Genomic DNA, 19,673 nt, shown 5'->3' on the forward strand with positions numbered 1-19,673 from the left:
GCTCTCCTCCACCAATTTTTTCAGAGACTTGGACATATTCTGTACCAAACGACAACAACGAAGCACGTAGGCGACGGCCGGGGGGGTGGGGGGGGGAGGTGCAGGGATAGAAAGGGGAGACGCCCCGGGCTGGCACTGTCCAGTTTTCCCCTAGCCTTGGAAGGTGGGCATCAGCGGGCAGGGTCCCGGTGCAGGAGGGGGAGGGGACGGGGCGGGACAAGGGAGTGGGAGGCGTCCGATACCGCTCCGGCGGCGCGCAGACTGGCGAACCCAAGTGCGATGCCACACACACTCACCGCGGAGGGCAGCGCCTAAAAAGCTGGGCGAGGGAAGCACAGGTTTCCGCAGGGCGCACCTCAGTGGCAAGAGATGCACTCGGTCAGTGCAAAACGAGGACCGGAACGAGGAACACGCCCTGTCCCGGAGCTCGGCGCAGCCGCACACGCTGCGGCTCTCAGCTCCACGCCCCGCCCGCGCCTGACCCTTCCCAAATTAGGAGAACAGTTCACTAGACTTGGCTCTAGGGTGAGGCTCCGCCCACAAAGGAATGTGTACCCCGCGGCCGGCCAATCACATCCGTCATTTGGCCTCGAGACTCCGCCCCACCCCGAGGTTTATCCGTCCCCCTGGAATGCGCTCGGGTTTGCCATTCGGAGAGGACTGGGCTTGGCGCAAGCGCACTAGGGTTGGCGCAGGCTCAGTTCATGGGCCGAAGCGCGGAGAGCTGTGGGCGGAAGCGGGAAAGTTTGGGGCGGGACTGTGGAGTAAGGGTTGTAGCTGAACTTGGGAATTGGGGAAGCGAGAAGTTGTGTGTCTGTGTCCTGCTTCTTTAACTGTGGTTCGGTTTTCAGAAATCGCTATCCTGAGTCTCGTCCCCACAGTCGTGCCTCTCGCTGAATCATGAGCTTCTCCAATACAAGAACCGCATCTGTATTCCCAGCACCCAGCTGGGAGTCACGGACCTCTGTGTCACGTGAAGGGGACTCATACTGCACTCAAAATTATGCCATATTTTAATTTGCATTCTATTGAATGATGAATTTTTTATACAATCTTCATTGTTGGGTTTTTTTTTACTAGACGTTCTGCTTTTCTTTTTCTTCCTGTGACTTTTTTACCTTATCTCTAAGAACATACAGTTTTTCATGCCTTTCTGTTGCTTGAAATTCAACGAATTCTTTTTAAAAAAAGACTTTATTTATTTACTTACTTATTTAAGAGAGAGAGGGGGAGAGCACGCACAAGCAGGGGGGGAAGGTGGAGATTCCCCACAGAGCAAGGGAGCCAGCCTGGTGGCTGAGATCTTGGACCCAGGACCCTGAGATCTTAACCTGAGCTGAAGGCAGCTGCTTAACCGACTGAGTCACCCAGGCGCCTCATCAATGAATTCGTTTTGAAGACTTTAGAAAGCTACTAACTTTCTGCTCTCACTTACACTAATAATTTCTGGTCTTCAAGCTGAGAGGTGACCTGTAGTTTCTTTCACTTGGTTCCCGAGTTTAAACTGACCTTTCTTGTATACATCTTGCTGGAGTACCGCTCAAGTAAACCGCTCTAAAACGGTGTTCAGGAGGCACAAATTTTGAGTAGTTGTAGTTGTATGTTTCAAAATGTCCTTCTTTTGCCCACACCTTTATAATTTGCCTAGCACGGAATTTTAGGTTCAGTATCAGTTTGTCTTTGATCTCAAAGGCATAGTTCCACTGACCTATGCTTCCAATGTTGATGCTCAGAAATGTGTCATTCTCTTCACTTCTTTGCGGGGAACTGTTGTTTTCCCTTGGGAAGCATTTGTGATCTTTTAATTATTTACCATGTTCTGAAATATCACCATAATATTTCCAATTGGGTGGTCTTTTTAAATTTAATCTGTTTTGCACCCATTTGGCCCTTTTTAGCTGAAAATTCATTTCTTTCTTCCTCTCTGGAAATTGTTTCTGTTATTTCTTTGAAATTTCTTTCCTGCCATTTTCTCTGATTTAGCATGTTCAGGAAATCTGTCAGGCAGATGGCAGCCTCCTAGGACAATTTCCTTTAGTTATCTTTCCCCCCCTCATGTATTTTATTTATCTTCTTAACTTAATGCTTTGGGAAATATCTTAGTGTTATCTTCCAAACCTTCTATTAAAATTTTAAAAAGCAATTTTGGCTATTAACCAAAAATACTTTGTAAGACCTCTTTTTTGTTTAATCGCACCAGGCTTTTGTTTCATGAGTGCACTGGTCAAATATCTCTGAGGATAACAATTTTTAAATGTTTCTTCTGTTGACAGAATTGTGTTCCTTGTGCCCTTTTCTGTTACTTTATCTAGTTCCTTCCCATTTATACTGCTGTAATTCTTCCTGTCTGGTAATTCTTGGTTGTTTTTTCATAAACGATCATGAAGATCTGAGCTGATTTTTCTAGATAGCCGATGTGGTTTTTTCCTCTTCTATTTGTGATGTGTATTTGTTTCCCTCCTAGGTCAGCATTAAGTTTCCCTGGGCTGTTGGTTAAATTTCTTCAGAGGTGAGATCCCAGTTTTATGCCTGCATGGAATCACTAGGCTGATTTTGCTGGCAGAGGGAAATGGTGAATTGCAAGCACCAACTAATAGAGTTCTTGTGCCTCCTCACGCTGCACCCGCCAGCCCCAGATCCAGATAATGCCTGAAAAGTCCATTCGCAATTCTGCTGCATATTTGTCTTGAAATTGCTTTGGGCTGCAGATTCTTTTTTTTTTTCCCCGTTTCATTTGTCAGCATGCATTCATTCACTTCCTGTTTCCCAGAAATTTATTTTCATTTCTTTGTCATTCTCCTCTCATTCCTAGGTATGTGATCTGTGCAGTAACACAAATTCCATGCTTAGCTGGGCCACGTGCTTGGTTTAATGCTCTGCTGTCACCATCTTGAAATGTTTAATAACTTTGGAACAAGGGGCCGTGACTTTTCCTTTTGCACTGGGCCCTGCAAATTCTGTAGCCAGTCCTGCATGCAAAAGTTAATATTTATTAGAGCTTAAATCGCTTCCACAGCTTCACTGCCAAGTGCTCTGTGCTTAAGTACAGTCTCCGCTGTAATGCTTCCCATTGGGAGAAATGTACTACCCCATCCCCAGCCCACAGAGCAGACCAATCAAAGATAGAGTATGGAAGATGCTGGTCCACCTGAGGCACACCAGATTATGACAATTAAAGTAAATTAAGTAAATTTACATAAATTATTGCATGTATCATTAGTTTTAAAAATGCCTTTTTATTCTCCAAGCTGTATATAAATTTACAGTTAGGTACCAATTTGAAATTTGAAAAGCAAATTTTTCATCAGATATCCAATAGCTATCAGATCATTTTTCTTCCAATAACTTCCCTCTTTAAATTGATAGCCATGGGGTGATCTGTGGTCCCAATAAGTAAAAAGTTTTTTTCCATTATTTTTGATGCTGTTGTGTTATCTCTAAGTTTTTACTAAACTGACAGAAATTACATTAAAACATTTTTCTAGGTCTTATAACAGTGTCAATCTTTTTAAATAACTTTGATAGGTCTATGAAAATAGTTTATAATAATAAGTTGACATATTTAATAAGTCATATTTCATAAGTTCATACCTAGTCCTTCAGGCTGAATGGGAGGCACACTCTTGGGTGGTTGCCAAGGTTAAAATCATAGCTCCGTCACTCAAGTTTTATGTAAGTTTTCATACCTCATTTTTCTCAACTGTAAAATGGGGGTGATGGTTCTTAGTATTCTAATTCAGTGAGTGATATATGAGAATAACACCTGACATAGGGTAAATGTTACATAGATATTAGTTCTAATTTTTCTTGATACAATTAATATTGTTAGTATTCCCTTGGTAAGTGGGTGACAGATTTTTAACAAATTCCGTCCATTAAATGGGGTTAAATGTAATAGAAAATTATGACAACTAGAACCCATATCCTGGGCATCTCCTAGCCCCAAACTGTCATTGGCCCCAACCATCCCCTAGGGCATTCTTCACAAGCATGCCTGGAGTACCCAATATTCCAGAGAGAGCATGTGGTGGCCTCTTGCTGAGCTATCCCAAGGGTGACTCTTGCCAGTAATGGCTAGACTTACCCTTGAAAACTAAAAGGAATGAGATTTGTTCTTCCTGCTAAGGTCCAGTTGTTTAGGGAGACAGATCATCAAAAGGGAGAGAGATCAGGTGGTAGATGGAAGGCTGGCTCTCCCCAAACCTGGATTCCCAGACTATAAGCAGGGAGGGATAGGTATTCCCAGAAGAAGTGAACCAGGAGTCCTAGTAAAGCCACCTTCTATGCCAAGCATTAGCCCTTTGGTTGCTGGATCACGGGGAGGCTGGAGGGACAGGTGGTGTTGGAGTTTGTCTCTTGTCCCCACCCTACTCTTCTCAAATTGATGTCTAGAATTCCCATTCTCACCTGGAATGGGATGGGCTTAAAAGGTGATCATGAGACTTTCTCAGTTCAGAATATGATCAGTTGTGAACAGAGTAATTTACTTTTCTTTACATTTGTGCTTCTTTGTATTCCTTCAGACCCACATGGACTATAATTTTCCATTATCTTCCAAGTAAGACTTCCCCTCACCCACCCCCTCAAACACATTCATTTTACATTATAGTTTTTGGATTCCACTTAGGGCCTGAAAGCAGCATTTTGGTGTATCTCAATATTTAACAACCAGGACGTCTGTACCAGTGTGAACTAGTTGATCGTTAGCTCTGTACAGGGGTGATCGCTCAGAATGAAGCTTCATGAAGATGCAATTTGGGGGCAAGGAATTTATCACTTAGCCATTAGATCTGGGCAGCTGGCTTAATATAAATTTCATCAGATAAGGAAATTGAGAATTTTGCCTCGAGAAACAAGACAAGATGGCCCTAGGAAATGGATTTTTTGAAGTAGGAAGACATCAGTTGATGTATGGCTGTCATGTCCCCCACTTTATCCTTGGTGTGCTTACTGCATGTTACATTGGAAATGTTAAATAAACATGTATAAATGAGTGAATTAAATTAAAGCAGAACCAGAGGAAATGAGATGGGTTTTATTAGTGAGAGATGACATGAACTAAAAATCAAAAAAACCCTGAAGATTCCACTAAGAAAGAAAAAAAACCATTAGAACTAATAAATGAATTTGGTAAAGTAGCAGGATACGAAATCAACATATAGAAATCAGTTGCATTTCTCCTCACTAACAACAAATTATCTGAAAGAGAAATTAAAAAGCAATCCCAATTATAATTGCATCAAAAACAATAAAATACTTAGGAATAAATGTAACTAACTGAAAACTGTAAGACACTGATGAAAGAGATTGAAGAAGACACAGATAAATGGAAAGATATCACAGGTTCTTAGATTGGAAGACTTAATGTTGTGAAAATACATGTATTACCCAAAGCAATCTAGAGATTCAAAGCAATCCCAATAAAAATTCCAACGGTATTTTTCATAAAATTACAAAAACAATCCCCAAAATAGTTTGAAACCAGAAAAGATTCTGCATAGCCAAAGCAATTCTGATAAAAAAAGGAGCAAAGCTGGGGGCATCACACTTCCTGAGTTCAAGCTAGATTACAAAGCCATTGTAATCAAAACAGTATGGTGTTGGCATAAAAACAGGCACATAGATCCGTGGAACACAACAGAACCCAGATATAAACCCTCATGTATATGGGCAACTATTTTTTGACAAGGGTACCAAAAACACACAATGGGGAAAGGACAGTCTCTTCAATAAATGGTACTAGGAAAACTGGAATAGCCACATGCAAAAGAATGAAACTGGACCCCTATTTTATACTACTCACAAATATTAACTCAAAATGGATCAGAGATTTAAATGTATGACCTGAAACTGTAAAAATGCTACAAGAAAATACAAGGGGAAAAGGTCCTTAACATCAGCCTTAGCAATGATTTCTTGGTTAAGTCACCAAAAGCACCGGCAACAAAAACTAAAACAAGTAAGATCACATTAAACTAAAGAGCTTCTGCACAACAAAGGAAACCATCAATAAATTGAAAAGACAACCTCCAGAATGGGAGAAATTACTTTTTTCCTGTTTTAGGTTTTCCAATTTAAAAAATACATTATAATATTGACTATGCTTTCTTGAAATTTGTATATATACCTCCTGGATATTCTCATATGCCTCCTAGAAAAGTGCATCTCTCTACTGAAATTGACTCTTGTTGATACCATTACTCTAATGATACAATCTGAGATCAAATCTTCTTTTACTCTTTGTCAGCTGCATTCATTAATCTTGCCTTCAGATGAAATTCCTGTCATTTCAAACTTTCTCCATTTCCTGTACCTTGGTGATTCATTTTTAGGTAAAAGAGCAAAATATCGTATCTCCCCCCATGAAATTTCATCTTGAGTTTTTCCCATTGCTCTGGCTTGTCAGGACCCTGTGGGTTGGATGGTGCTTTCATCACATGCACCATTCTTTCCCAGAGGGAGTCAGCTATAAAGTTGATGTATCTACCCATTACACAGAATTAAAGAAAGCAGGAATATTATTATTTTTTTTTTAAGATTTTATTTATTTGCGAGAGAGACAAGGAGAGACAGAGAGCATGAGAGGGAGGAGGGTCAGAGGGAGAAGCAGACTCCCTGCTGAGCAGGGAGCCTGATGTGGGACTCGATCCCAGGACTCCAGGATCATGACCTGAGCCAAAGGCAGTCGCTTAACCAACTGAGCCACCCAGGTGCCCTAAAAATTTTATTTATTTATTTGAGAGAGAGAGAGTGCAAGCACGAGTGGGGGGAAGGGGCAGAGGAAGAGGGAGAAGCAGACTCTCCGCTGAGCGTGGAGCCTGACGTGGGGCTCGATCCCGGCACTGCGAGATCATGACCTGAGCCAAAGTCAGACGCTTAACCGACTGAGCCACTCAGGTGCCCCAAGGAAGCAGGAATTTTAAAGGTGAGAATATTTTATGTATGTGGCTCTGTACTCTGTGCAGCATTAATTTTTCTGGCACTTGAGTATTCCAGTAAGATGAAGTAACACATTCCACAACTTCTTTCATTCACTTTGTCCCATGTTGTTATTAAGACTTAACTTTGCATATTTAATATAGGCACTCGTGCTTTGATAAAGGCCACAGGAAACTTTATAAAAGCGTGGCTAAGCAATTGATGACTCTAGAGACTGTGTTGGGAAACTAGGAGTAGACAGTGGTGGGACTTCTGGAAATGAAAGCGCAGAGAAGTTAAGGCAGAACTGAACGAGGAGCGCTAGAATGCAAATTCAGGCAGTGTGGTTTTAGAGTTCCTATTCTGAAGGATTCGTGTAGTTCATCCAAATGTAAAAATTCAACCTGAAAACGTACATAGACCTGCTAGTGAAAGACGAAACTGTGATGAGTTACAAATTCATGCAGCATCATGTGTACCATTCAATACTGTTTGTTACCCCTCATTTGACAATCACAGGGAAAATCATGCTATTTTATCACGAACTTTTGACAACTGACATCCCATATGCCATCTTTAAAGAATTTTTAAAAATGTTCAGCTCAAAAATGTTAGGAGTAAGGATGACATGCACAGCCAAGACTAAAGTAGCTACATTCTGCATACTTTTTAAAGAATGTACGGACATTGATTCCACACATATTTTGGTGAAAGAGAGAGCTCAGATGATTCCCAGTGGGCCAGGCAGAATGCCGTATCAGGATGGCAGGCTGCTGTCCAGTGTCGCGGCGGTGGGCCCTGCAGGGGATGCGGCTAGCTGTCCCAAGTTAATCGGAATGCGGAGGGATGCACTGCATACTCTGCATGAAATTTTATGAAGACCCGAGGTGAAGATGCCATAAAGGGAGCTATGTTGGTGTCCTAAAATTGAAAAAAAATAATAAAAGTAACAAATCATGTATTTCACAAATTTGAACATTTTGCTGGAAATGTTAGCCTAGCACTTAAGTACTACATAAAGAAACTTTATAGAATTTACAGTAAACCTGCATATTTTTCTAGAAGTAATCTTGCTAAGAATCAATATAGATACCTTACAAAAGGATACTGGTGGTGGGGAGGAGCCCTGGGGGGAAATGGAGATTCACTGCTAGAGGATACAGAGTTTCTTCTTGGGGTAATGAAATGTTCTAGAATTGATTGTGGTGTGAACTACACAACTCTGAATCTACTGAATGTACACTTTAAGAAGATGAATTCTATGGTTTGTGAATATTATACCTCAATGATATTATCATTAAAAATTCAACTTCTTACTGAAATTTTAATTTTTCTGATGGAAACCCATACTTATTTTTGCAACCAAAACAATCATATCAGTAAAGTATACAACTGTCCCCTGTTAACATCTGTAGATTCTTTTAGAATTTATTTTCATATCCTTTCTGTCTTTAATAAATGGCACTGTGAAAAATGGATATCTACATACAAAGGAATGAAACTACACCATGCACAAAAATCAACTCAAAATGAGTTAAAGACCTGAGACCATGAAACTCCTAGAACCCATGGGCAGTAAGCTCCTTGACATCGGTTTTGGCGATGACTTTTTGGACTTGATACCAAAAGCAAAGGCAACAAAAGCAAATATAAACAAGAGGAACTACATCAAACTAAAAAGCTCCTGTACAGCAAAGGAAACCATCAACAAAATGAAAAGGCAACCTACTGATTGAGAGAAAATATTTGCAAATTATGTATCTGATAAGGTGTTAACATCCAAAATATATAAAGAACTCACACAACTCAATAGCAAAAACAAACAGTCTGATTAAAAAATAGGCAAAGGACCTGACTGGACATTTTTCCAAAGAAGACGTGCAGATGGCCAACAAGTACATGAAAAGATGCTCAACATCACTAAACATCAGAGAATGCAAATCAAAACCACAATGAGATATCCCTTACTACCCGTTAGAATGGCTATTATAAAAAATACAAGAAATAACAAGTGTTGGCAAGGATGTGGAGAAAAGGGAATCTTCATCCATTGTTGGTGGGAATGTAAATTGGTGCAGCCACTGTGGAAAACATTATGGAAGTTCCTCAAAAAATTAAAAACAGGACTTCCATATGACCCAGAAATTCTACTTCTGGGAATTTATCCAAAGAAAACAAAAACACCAACTTGAAAAGATATCTGTACCCCTATGTTCACTGCAGCATTATTTATGATAGCCAAGATGTAGAAGCAATTTAAGTATCCATCAATGGACAAATGGATATATATATATCCAGCCATCTGGAAGGAAATCCTGCTGGTTGTGTCAACATGAAAGGTCCTCGAAGTCATTATGCTAAAGTGAAATAAGTTAGAAAGATAAATACTATATGATCTCACTTATTTGTGGAATCTAACAAAACAAAACCAAACTCTCAGATACAGAGAACAGATTGGTAGCTGCTAGGGGCGGGAGGTGGGAGTGGGTGAAATGGATGAAGGGTGTCTGTCAAAAGGTACAAACCCCCAGTTATAATTAAGTCCTAGGGATGTACTGTACAGCAGGGAGACTGTAGTTAGTAACACTGTAGTGTATATTTGAAAGTTGCTGAGAGAGTAGACCTTAAAAATTCTCATCACAAAAAAAAATCCCAAATTTATGTTATGCACCTGAAACTAATATATGTCAATTTTATCTTAATTTTAAAAAGCCAAACAACTCTTTAGACTTCTAGCGGCTGTAATTCCCTGTCCAGTTAATTAGAAAGCCCAACCTAGTAAAGAGCAGAACAGTGGGAAACAGACATGCCCTCCACAGAGCTCACATTTCCCTTCCTGGAAAGCCCTGCATCTGCTTTCATACAAAATGAGAGGACGGTGAGGGCAGACGCAAGCAATACTGAGTCATTGTCAGAACCCTCACTTGATGGGAAGATCTAGGACATCAGAACTTTACGAAAACAAACTGCTAGTCATGAGACCCATCTTCATTCTCCCTTTTTATTTTCTTCCAAGAATTCCTGCAATTTTCAACAAGAAGTAGATGAAATGGAGCCAGGTGTCCAAATTGTCCATAGCTGCGTTCATGGAGACAACAATATGGGTATTCAATCCTGGGCAGCACATTGAAATCACGTATGGAGCTTTTAAAAGACAACGTACAGCAGCCCATGTTCCAGAAGTTCTGAGTCAGCAGGTGTGAGTGGGCTCTGCCAAGTCTGGACCTCGGACCCCTGCGCACGCCATTCTGCTGGAGTCTGGGAACGAGTACTATTAATTCCATGCAATGCCCACTAGGTGGCAGTCGTGCTCCCCAAATAGAAAGGAAAATACGGAAGCTGCTGAAATTTATAGAGGCTTGTACTTCGTACTTTGCATGTGTCTGCCTTTAGAAGTATATACTGTTATTATTTAAAAATAATAAATGGAAATTTTAAAATGTTCGTTTTACTCACTGCCCCACAATATGGTCCAGAGGATGGAGAATTAGCATCCGGTCCACTGTAGAGGATGAGGTAGTTCTGGACACAGTCTCCGGGATCATCAATGCTGATAAAGTAAAAGCTGATGGTGACAGGTCTTCCAGCAGGTGCAGTGATGGCCCATTCGCAGTGAGTGTTGTTTGGGTAAGTGCCCGGATAGCTGGGGCTGGTGAAGGAGCCGCTGTCTCCATAAAGAGTTCCACCACAGCCTGCAAGGAAACCAACGCAGGACGTTTGACTGAACAAAGTGGAAACCATCCCCGTGTGAGGAAATAAGATGGTGGCTATTTTCTCAAAATGCTGAGACCCTTGGCAAGAGTAGAGGAGGCAGAAACCCCTTTCCTGCTCCTTTTGTGGGCTACATCCCTCCCACGCCCTCACCACCACCTCCTCCCACCCCCCACCCCCTCCTTCCACCATAGGTTCTGCTCCCTGTATCTCATGACATTGGGACAACTCCTTCTAGGACATTTCTTTGAAAACAGTGGGTTGAGAACACAATGGGAAAACAAAGAACCTGGTAGAGTAGCCATAGGAGAGAGTAATTAAAGTCGTATACTTTTGACAGTGTAGGGTGGGCCCTCCACATGCCCTCAGTGGATGATGATGATGGGAGTGAAGTCAAATTAAAAGTGAAATTCCAGGGCTAAACCCAAAGAGTGTGTCATTGTAGGTTTTGACAAGAATTATTTAAGTGACTTTCCCGAACTTATAACAGACAGTACCAAGATTGTCTGCCAGAGTTCTGTGAGTATTAGTGTTAATTTGTGTATGAACACTGTCATGATTTAGACCGGATACCCTGGGGACCCAGATATCCTGCTATGCAGGAAGAAACCGCACTGCACAGTAATATTAAAAGGCGCTGAGCTGGGTGTCTGACCCCTGGAGGTATAGTCTTGCTTCTACTGCAATCTAGCAGTGCATTCTGGAAAATTCATTAACCTCATGTTTTATTTCCTCCTCTGTAAAATTAGGGCTTTGAAGATCATCTGCAAGCATCTTTAGCTGCCAAGATTTAAATTATTTCTTGTCCCTCAGTCTATTGAAAATAAGTCATTTTTATCATTCTTATTTGGAAAGTTTTTAGATATTTCTAAATACCTAAATGGGACATCTCATAAAGATAGTCCTCCTCTCTTGAGTTAAATACATTGACATGACTTAAATTTCCTTCAGTTATTTGATAAACTACCAACCAAACAGTTAGTTACTGCCCTGAAAAAAAGCAATTCACCTCCAGGACTGCGAAGAAATGACAGGTGCTGCGAGAGGAGAAGCTGCTTATTTATACCCAAGTATGCGTTAGTACCTTGGCTTTTGGTACACATGTGGTTTTTTTTTTTTTTTTTTGAATTCTCAGAGAATTACCTTGATGATCAAACCAAAAGTTAAAAATACAACAAAATCAGAAATTATAAAAAATTTTAAAATCTATATCTTATCTATGCTTTATGTGTATATATGTATGCACTCCTATATTTCTACATATTACTAGATATATTTATCTACATGTGTATATAGATACATATAGATATATGTAATATGTAGATAATGAGTGAGAGTAGAATTAAAAAGGATATCTGTATTCTCATTGTTAAAGATCTCTATATTTGTTGGAAAAAATCAAGTATACAGATGGCTAAGAAGGTATGGTCACTTTTTTAAAAATTTTATTTATTTGTCAGAGAGAGAGAGAGAGAGCATGTGAGCACAAAACCAGGGGTATCAGCAGAGGGAGAGGGAGAAGCAGGCTCCCCGCTGAGCAAGGAGCCTGATGTGGGGCTCAATCCCAGGACCCTGAGATCATGACCTGAGCCGAAGGCAGATGCTTAACCGACTGAGCCATCCAGGCATCCTGGTATGGTCACTTTTATTTATCTTTTCTTATTAGACCCCCTGTGTTTTTCTCACCTACATCAATTTCCCTTACAAAGTGCAAGTGTCTTACCAGAGGGTGATGAGGTCCAGAGAATTTCATACCCATGGCTAGAAGTCGCCCTGTCACTCTTAAACCGTAGGTATAGTTCGTTGTTTTGAGAGAAGATGGGATTTGGCAGCAGAGTTCCACAGTACGTGCCAAGTAATGGTGAACTGCTGTCACTTCCATTTCTTACCTGGAAAAGTGAGCCATTAATTACTATACCTAAGCATATTATCCTTTCTTCTTTGGTTTTTCATTGCTACCCATTGACACATGAGACAATTTGAATGACAACCTCTTTGGGAAAAGCTTTGTCTTTTTATGTGCTTAAGAATGAAGGGTTTTCTGAAAATATACCCAGAAGTCACGTTTTCTTGCAAAGGACAGAAACATCCAATTTGTAGATCAAAAACCATTTGCGTTTAAATTCAAAACTATCTGTGAATTTCAAAAAGACTGGAGGGGGATATTGCCTGCTCTGTTTCCAGTCACTTCTATTATGCTTTATTCATTATACCGTGTGTATGGTTTTTTTCCCATATGTTGGCTAAGAAGGGGCTATGAAAAAAAAAAAAAGCAATGTACAAAGTATAATAAAGTTCAAAACCAAAGGGATTTCAGGATGGGAAAAGGACAGACCTCAATAAATCTATGAAATTGGACTGTTACGTAATTTTAAAAACACAGTCTGAAGCTGAATAGATTTTTTTTCATTCATTGCTTAGAGTAGATGCATATAAAAACAGGAAATGAGTCAGTGGGTAAGTATGGGTAACCGCAGTGAACTCAACCACCTTCTGTGCACTCTCAGACCTCTGAGGAGGACTCTTGAGGAGTATTAAAGAAATGTTATCCAGGCAACGTAGAGCTGGAACCAGCTCAACATGTATGAATGGTGATTTTATTGACACATGTATTCAAAATCTTGGATGTTCCTCCATTCCCTTTATAATTCCATCATTTAACGTTTGGTTAATTGCTGGTTGTCTTAAGTCAGAGAGGTTCTTCAGAGGCACCGTGGCTAGTCTAACTGGGTGGTGTTGACCTAGAGTGAGATTCTTTTTAGGTTGATGGAGTAGCAGTGGGAGACAACAGTGCCTTTTGGTGCTTTTTGGCTTACTCTTCTAAGTGGCCTTGCGGTGGATGGAGCAGGCAGTGAGCCACCCGCCGACAGAGATGGCCGCCATATTCAGGAATGCTGGAGGGCCATACCTGCTCCCACTCTATTTTAACTTTGGCTCTCTTTCCTCTGGATCCTGTTTTAGAAAGCTCTGCTCTGAGAGGAGAAGTGGGGTATCATTTCCAACTAGCATCCTCTCCATTTTTCTCTGCACAGGAAGAATGGATCAATGAGAGCAATAAACATCTCTGAGCCATTAGAGGACCCTGAAAAGGGAGGCGAAGGCACTAAAAACAAACACGGATTCCAAATGTGATCCAGGGCTTGGCTTTTGTGTGGTAGTAATACGGTCACAATCCTCACCGAGAAATTTCTGTTCCTGGCATAGTTAACGTGAATGGAGTGGTGAGTTTTGTGCATAGGGCTGCCAATAAACCATGCCAGTCTTCCCTCCAAAAACCAGATGGGGCTGCACTTTACGGGCCTGACTTGTGGTTTCCTGTCTTTGCTTATTGGATAGGAAGTTTTGAACCAACTTCTATGGAATAGGGAGGGCAGCTGGGAGGAGGCATCCCCACGTCCAATGCTGGAGAGCTAGCCTGTGGGTCCCAGCATCCAGGGGAAAATGGCACGTGTTAACTCCAGTCACTAACAGTCAACCCAGGCTTGAACCAAGGGTAGCTGCGCTCTGACTCTGAACGGGAGGGATTATTCTGTCCTTTCTCTGTATTCCCTCCTCTGGCTTCTGCTTGACACTTTACGTAAGTGGTGAGGCATGAGGCACAAAGGTCTGAGTTCAATGCCCTGACTGACACAAACAATACGGTCTTCCTCCCCTCCTTTCCCGCCTGCTACATCCATCACTCTCCACTTCCTACCATGACACGTATCTGCCATGATAAAAGGCCCAAGCTTCCTTCAAGTACCCGTTACGCTATGGATTAAGGATATTTGTTAACAAAAGATTTAGATTAATTCTGTAGGGGAGAGCTTCCCAGGATAATAAGACTCCAGAAGAAATGTAGAGGAGAAAACCGTATGGAAACCGTACTGAGGACTCTTGTGTACGTGAGACAAGGCTCATTTAGAGTGCTTCCGGTAAGATTTACATTCAAATTCCATCCACAGAGCAATTCAGCATCTTTGGATATCCAAGTCTTTGGTGACACTGCGGTTTACTGCCTAAGAATGAACACATTTCCAAAAGAGTTTGCAAAGGACATGCAAGTGAGCTCTGGGGTTTTCGTGGTAAAATACAGGCACTGTGCTCCACACAGCGTCTGCCTCAGTGATGGGCTCATTCAGAACATCCTCCTGTGAACGACAGTATAGTTTTCGCTTATACAGTGTAGGTGGGACAGAGCAGAAAGGACGCAGAAGGTGCTCTTGTGGTGGGGCTGGAGACTCACAGAGGTGCAAGCGCTCCCAGAGCTTGGTTCTGCTTCTTCCATGGCACTGGATGGTTCTCTCTGAACCCACACATCACCTCCTTTGGGAAGCTTCTCTGTCCCCAAAACTGAATTAGGTGCTCCTAACCATGCTGACTCTGTTGTGTGTGTACTAGTTCCTGTCTTTCCCATGGACTGTGAGCCTCCTGGGGGCCCTGACTATGTCTTGTTCCTTACTGCATTTCCAGTTCCTGGACCTGGAAGATGCTTGGTAAATATTTATGGCATGAAAAAATAATGAACAAATTATGAACAAGTAAGGGATCCATGATTAGAGGTAGCAGAGACAGAGGTGAAAAATCTTCAGTGATCCATCTTTTAAATAGTTCATCTATTTATTTTTTTTAATTTTTATTTATTTATTTATTTGAGAGAGAGAGAGCATGAGAGAGAGAGAGAGAGATTGGGAGCAGGGGGGAGGAGCACAGGGAGAGGGAGAAGCAGACTCCCCGCTGAGCAGGGAGCCTGACATGGAGCTGGATCCCAGGACACCGGGATCATGACCTGAGCCCAAGGCAGACCTTAACTGACTGAGCCACCCAGGCGCCCCTTATACAGTTCATTTATATGATATCTAGACTATGTTACCTCCAAGAAATCATGTGTGCATTCACTTGAGTCCTCGATGCCAAATGAATGAAAAAAGAGGGAAATAGTATGGTTCTGTGGGGCTGTGAGGATAACAGTGCAATCCAAGTTATTGTCATAATTATCTGGCCATCCAGGGCTCTTCAGATTGCCAAATGCCTTGTTATAGTCTCTGTTGCAACCTTAGGGGAAAAAAAATTTCACAATTAATGTATGCATCCCAATATTTCATGCTCTTTCAACCTGACGGAAGGAATTCAAAAAGATGATTAAATTTGAACAACTTCAGAAAAAAGCTAATACTAGCCCTTTCACTTCCCTTTGAGATAAGTGAGGTCAGAGGAAGCAAGGTATGGCAGAGAGCAAATGTAATGCACTGTCTCCTTAACATAAAACACCCCCACGGGAAATATGAAACGTGAGCCTTCTCCTTTGAAGAGGAATGCTCTAGCATTCTCTGCACTGTTCTGATCACACTGAGGTGGAGTGGGCTGACATCTAGACTCTTGCAGGCACAAAGTCTCTGCATCCAGGACAGACTTTTATCTGAGGATTTCCGTTTACATCCTCGGAGGAATTACTTGTTCTGATAGAATTGGTAAATTGCTGTTCTTTATCATTTTGGGTAAAAAATGGGTAAAACCACCCCAAATATTTCTGTTTGTTTGTTTTAATCAAAGGCAGCTTTGGTTTTAATCAAGCTGGAGATGAACATCAAATAATGTCTTCTGGAAATAAACTTCTTAGCTGTGATCGTAATCAAATAACCCTTTCAGGACTTCTTGGTTTTTACAAAATAACTTCCTAAGGTACAGTGAGTTCCATTTGCAGTCAAGTGGATAATTCATAAGGCAACGGGTATATACTTGAATTAGCTCCATGAACTTTGAAGAATATGCTGGTATTCTAAACATTTTAATTAGTATCATAGTCACTTTACCTCTTCAGAAACCAGCTTTAGTAATTTGCTCAAGTGGGCCTGGCTTCTAGTTAAAATTCTTACCTCGCTGCGGGTGTGGTTCATGTTAACAGGCCCACATTTACTCACGGGAGTGGATTCTAGCAGGAATGGTGACAGTTTCAGGGCTCACCTGCAATCTGATAGGTAAAACCCACTCTAGAGTTTCCGCTGAGGACTTCGGATTTGAAGATGACAATGGCCGTGCTCCCAGAAGAATAGAACGTTGGCGTTGCCGAAGCATTTCTGCCACAGACCAGAAGCCCTGGATTTGCGTGACTCTGAAATGAAATGGAAGCCACATCACACTAGATTTGATTTCAAAAGAGAAGAGGCCGTGGGGCGCCTGAGTGGCTCAGTTGGTTAAGCGACTGCCTTCAGCTCAGGTCATGATCCTGGAGTCCCGGGATCGAGTCCCACATCGGGCTCCCTGCTCAGCGGGGGGTCTGCTTCTCCCTCTGACCCTCCCCCCTCTCATGCTCTCTCTCTCTCATTCTCTCTCTCAAATAAATAAATAAAATCTTCAAAAGAGAAGAGGCCGTAGTGGAAACTAAACTGCATATAAAAGTATGGCTTAAATATTCAGCCATGGGGGGACGCTTGGGTGGCTCAGTCGGTTAAGCATCCGCCTCTGGCTCAGGTCATGATCTCAGGGTCCTGGGATCGAGCCCCGCTTTGGGCTCTCTGCTCAGCGGGGAGTCTGCTTCTCCCTCTCCCTCTGCCCCTCCCCCCACTTGTACGCGCACTCTCTCTCTCTCTTCTCTCAAATAAATAAATAAATTTTTTAAAAAATTCAGCCATGGAAACTGGTTACAGTGTTCAAAGGCCCCAGCAACCAGGGCTTGGAATGCACAAATGTCTCACACTCCCCGAGGGGCAGGAGGGCAAGGCCAAGTTTCTGCTGAAACCAGGAGACAGACACTGTGTGCAGACGAGACCCTTTCCCCCTCAGGCGGCTTCAGAGCCAAAGGCCTGTGCAGTTGCTCTGAGCACATCCAGGCTGACTGAGCTCAATACAGTTCCACTGAGTCTCCCCATAGTCCCGAACCCCAGAAGCCTAACTCGGCAGGGCTCCCAGCACTCCCCACCCCTGAGCTCATCTAACCGGACTTTTGTAACACTGGGAATCCCCCAAGGCAGCCCCTCCCTGCAATGAGGTCCCCGTTTCCCCTTTGCGAAACCTGGGCAGCCCTCCTGACCTCTCAAGATAATAAGGTAATGGGGTCCAGCGCTTACCCAGCCTTGCATAAAAACCACCGGCACCAAAGGTAAGACATTTGCTGTCTTTCACTCGTGGGCGCCTACTGACAGGCTCGCTTCCCACCCGTGCTTGCGAGCTCCTGTTGCTGATGTCTGTTTCTACCCCCTGCCCCCCAGCCTCCTGCTGCTGGTCCTTTCCTAACCTGGCCTGCGGCCGCCTCTCAAATTTCACTGCAATGTTAACCGCCACTGTATACATCTGTACATAGCCTTTCCACTTTGGGGCCTTGAGTGAAGCTTGGGTCTCCTGCAGCCTCCTGGTGGAGGCCATTCTTGTCCCATAGTCCACAATTCCTTGAGTAGGAATAGCGGTGGGGGGCTGAGGGGTCGAGGGGTTCCCCAGGTCGCTCCCTGCAGTACCTAGCCTTGCATCAAAGCCAGTTTTCCTCTGAGGGTCTCTACGTCTGGCCTAAGATTCCTCTGACCCTTCTCACCATTCCCACTTTCCCTCTGGTGACTTTCCTTCATTAAAGACTCGGGTCTTAGCTCATCATCGTCCCTGGCACCCCGCTTCCTTTCCCAATCCTCAGAGGCTTCGATGTGTTTACAGATGATCCACTAAATGCTAATCTGCATTCCTTATTACCAGTGACTTTCATCTCCACTCTCTGTGCTTGCCTATGCCTGCTATTCATCATCAATCATGCCTCCAACACATGATCCTCGCATGAACTTCCAACTGTATCTTCTCCTCCTACTCTCGAACACCTGGAGAGTTCCAGTTTCTCCCAGCTATCAGTCAATTTCCCATCTTTCCTCCCAACCTACCCACGCTGAAACCCTCTGTTCTTTCCTTTATTCATTCAGTCAAAGGACATTATTCATTCCTGACAAATACTGGGTCTTCCTTGAGGCCCATCCAGCTGCTGTTATGATCCAGAGCTGCCTTGTGCCCTGTGAGCAGCATTTCCCTACTCAGATGGGAGTCTGCCCTGATCCCCATCATCTCAGCTTCGGGAAGCAATGGGAAATTGAAAGAGGTTTAACTAAAGGGCATTGTTCTGCTTGGTTCTAAGACCTTCTAGGAAGGGTACCACCAGGGAATAGGAATCTCATTCTGAAAACCACTGCCAATGGAATGGTGATCATCTCACACCTTGGCCATGGTGGGAGACTGGGGTATGTCTCAGTGCCTGAGCTTTCTGAAAATTCAACAAATACGGTGTCTGCCCAACAGCCGACTCCTCCCAGACCTCTCCAATTGGAGTCAGACAAACTGGATTTTTTTACCCCCACCAAGATCTATATGTAAACTAGGGGACCCCAGATTTATAATAAGGAGGACCCCCAAAACTCAGGAAGGGATAGATTGGACCCTCTGCTATTGCCAGCCTGTGGGGGGTTGAATATGACATCCTGAGAATGAACAGGGGCAGATTAGTTGCTCCTCAAACTGCTGAAAGACAATCCAGGGTCCCAGGGGTTTTCCCAGGGATCCATCCTCCAGTCATGACTCCACACTTTACACAGGTTCCATGGATAATCTCATGACTCGTGTTAATTCAGCTATTGACCCATGTAATGATGACACCTAGCTCTTCAGGCCTTCTGTTAATATCACGCATCTACATCCAACTGTCTCCTCAACATCTTAGCCCACAGGCAATTCTCTCTCTCTTTTTAAAACCAAAACAGCTTTTTCTTTTTTTCTCTCTTATATGACCATGAATATAGTCCCACTGGACTGGTGCCAAATGGCCTCGTAACTGATTTCCCTGTGTTCCACACTGACCCCTTCAGTTCATCCTATCCACAGGTCCCCCCAGCTGCAGGATCCTTGGTCCTTCAGTGGCAGAACACTGAAGTTGTTCATCAAAAATTTAGATTAATAGGTGCTATGTGGAGAACTCAGTATCGGAGGGTGGGGCCCTGGCATATGCACTTTTATCTAGACACCCAGATGTTTCTTGTGCACAAGGAAGTTTGAGAGCTCCCCACCTACAAGACCAAGTGCAAGTTTCTTAACGCCCGAAT

At 42.8% G+C, this 19,673-nt stretch overlaps 1 protein-coding gene across 1 annotated transcript in view; it reads right to left on the reverse strand.

Moving 5' to 3' along the window:
* Positions 1-5,015: 5,015 nt before the first annotated feature.
* Positions 5,016-19,673, reverse strand: part of CUBN (cubilin) — a 264,084-nt gene continuing 249,426 nt past the window's right edge. Inside the window, exons 61-65 of the mRNA XM_081818905.1 lie at positions 16,573-16,720; positions 15,482-15,663; positions 12,353-12,518; positions 10,375-10,610; positions 5,016-7,839 (exon numbers count right to left, since the gene is read on the reverse strand). Coding sequence (XP_081675031.1) covers positions 7,732-7,839; positions 10,375-10,610; positions 12,353-12,518; positions 15,482-15,663; positions 16,573-16,720 — 840 coding nt within the window. The 3' untranslated portion in view covers positions 5,016-7,731. The remainder of the gene's footprint in view (positions 7,840-10,374; positions 10,611-12,352; positions 12,519-15,481; positions 15,664-16,572; positions 16,721-19,673) is intronic.

Source organism: Leptonychotes weddellii, chromosome 5 (genome assembly GCF_054177405.1).
Source record: "Leptonychotes weddellii isolate Sample4059 chromosome 5, ASM5417740v2, whole genome shotgun sequence".
Taxonomy (NCBI): domain Eukaryota; kingdom Metazoa; phylum Chordata; class Mammalia; order Carnivora; family Phocidae; genus Leptonychotes; species Leptonychotes weddellii.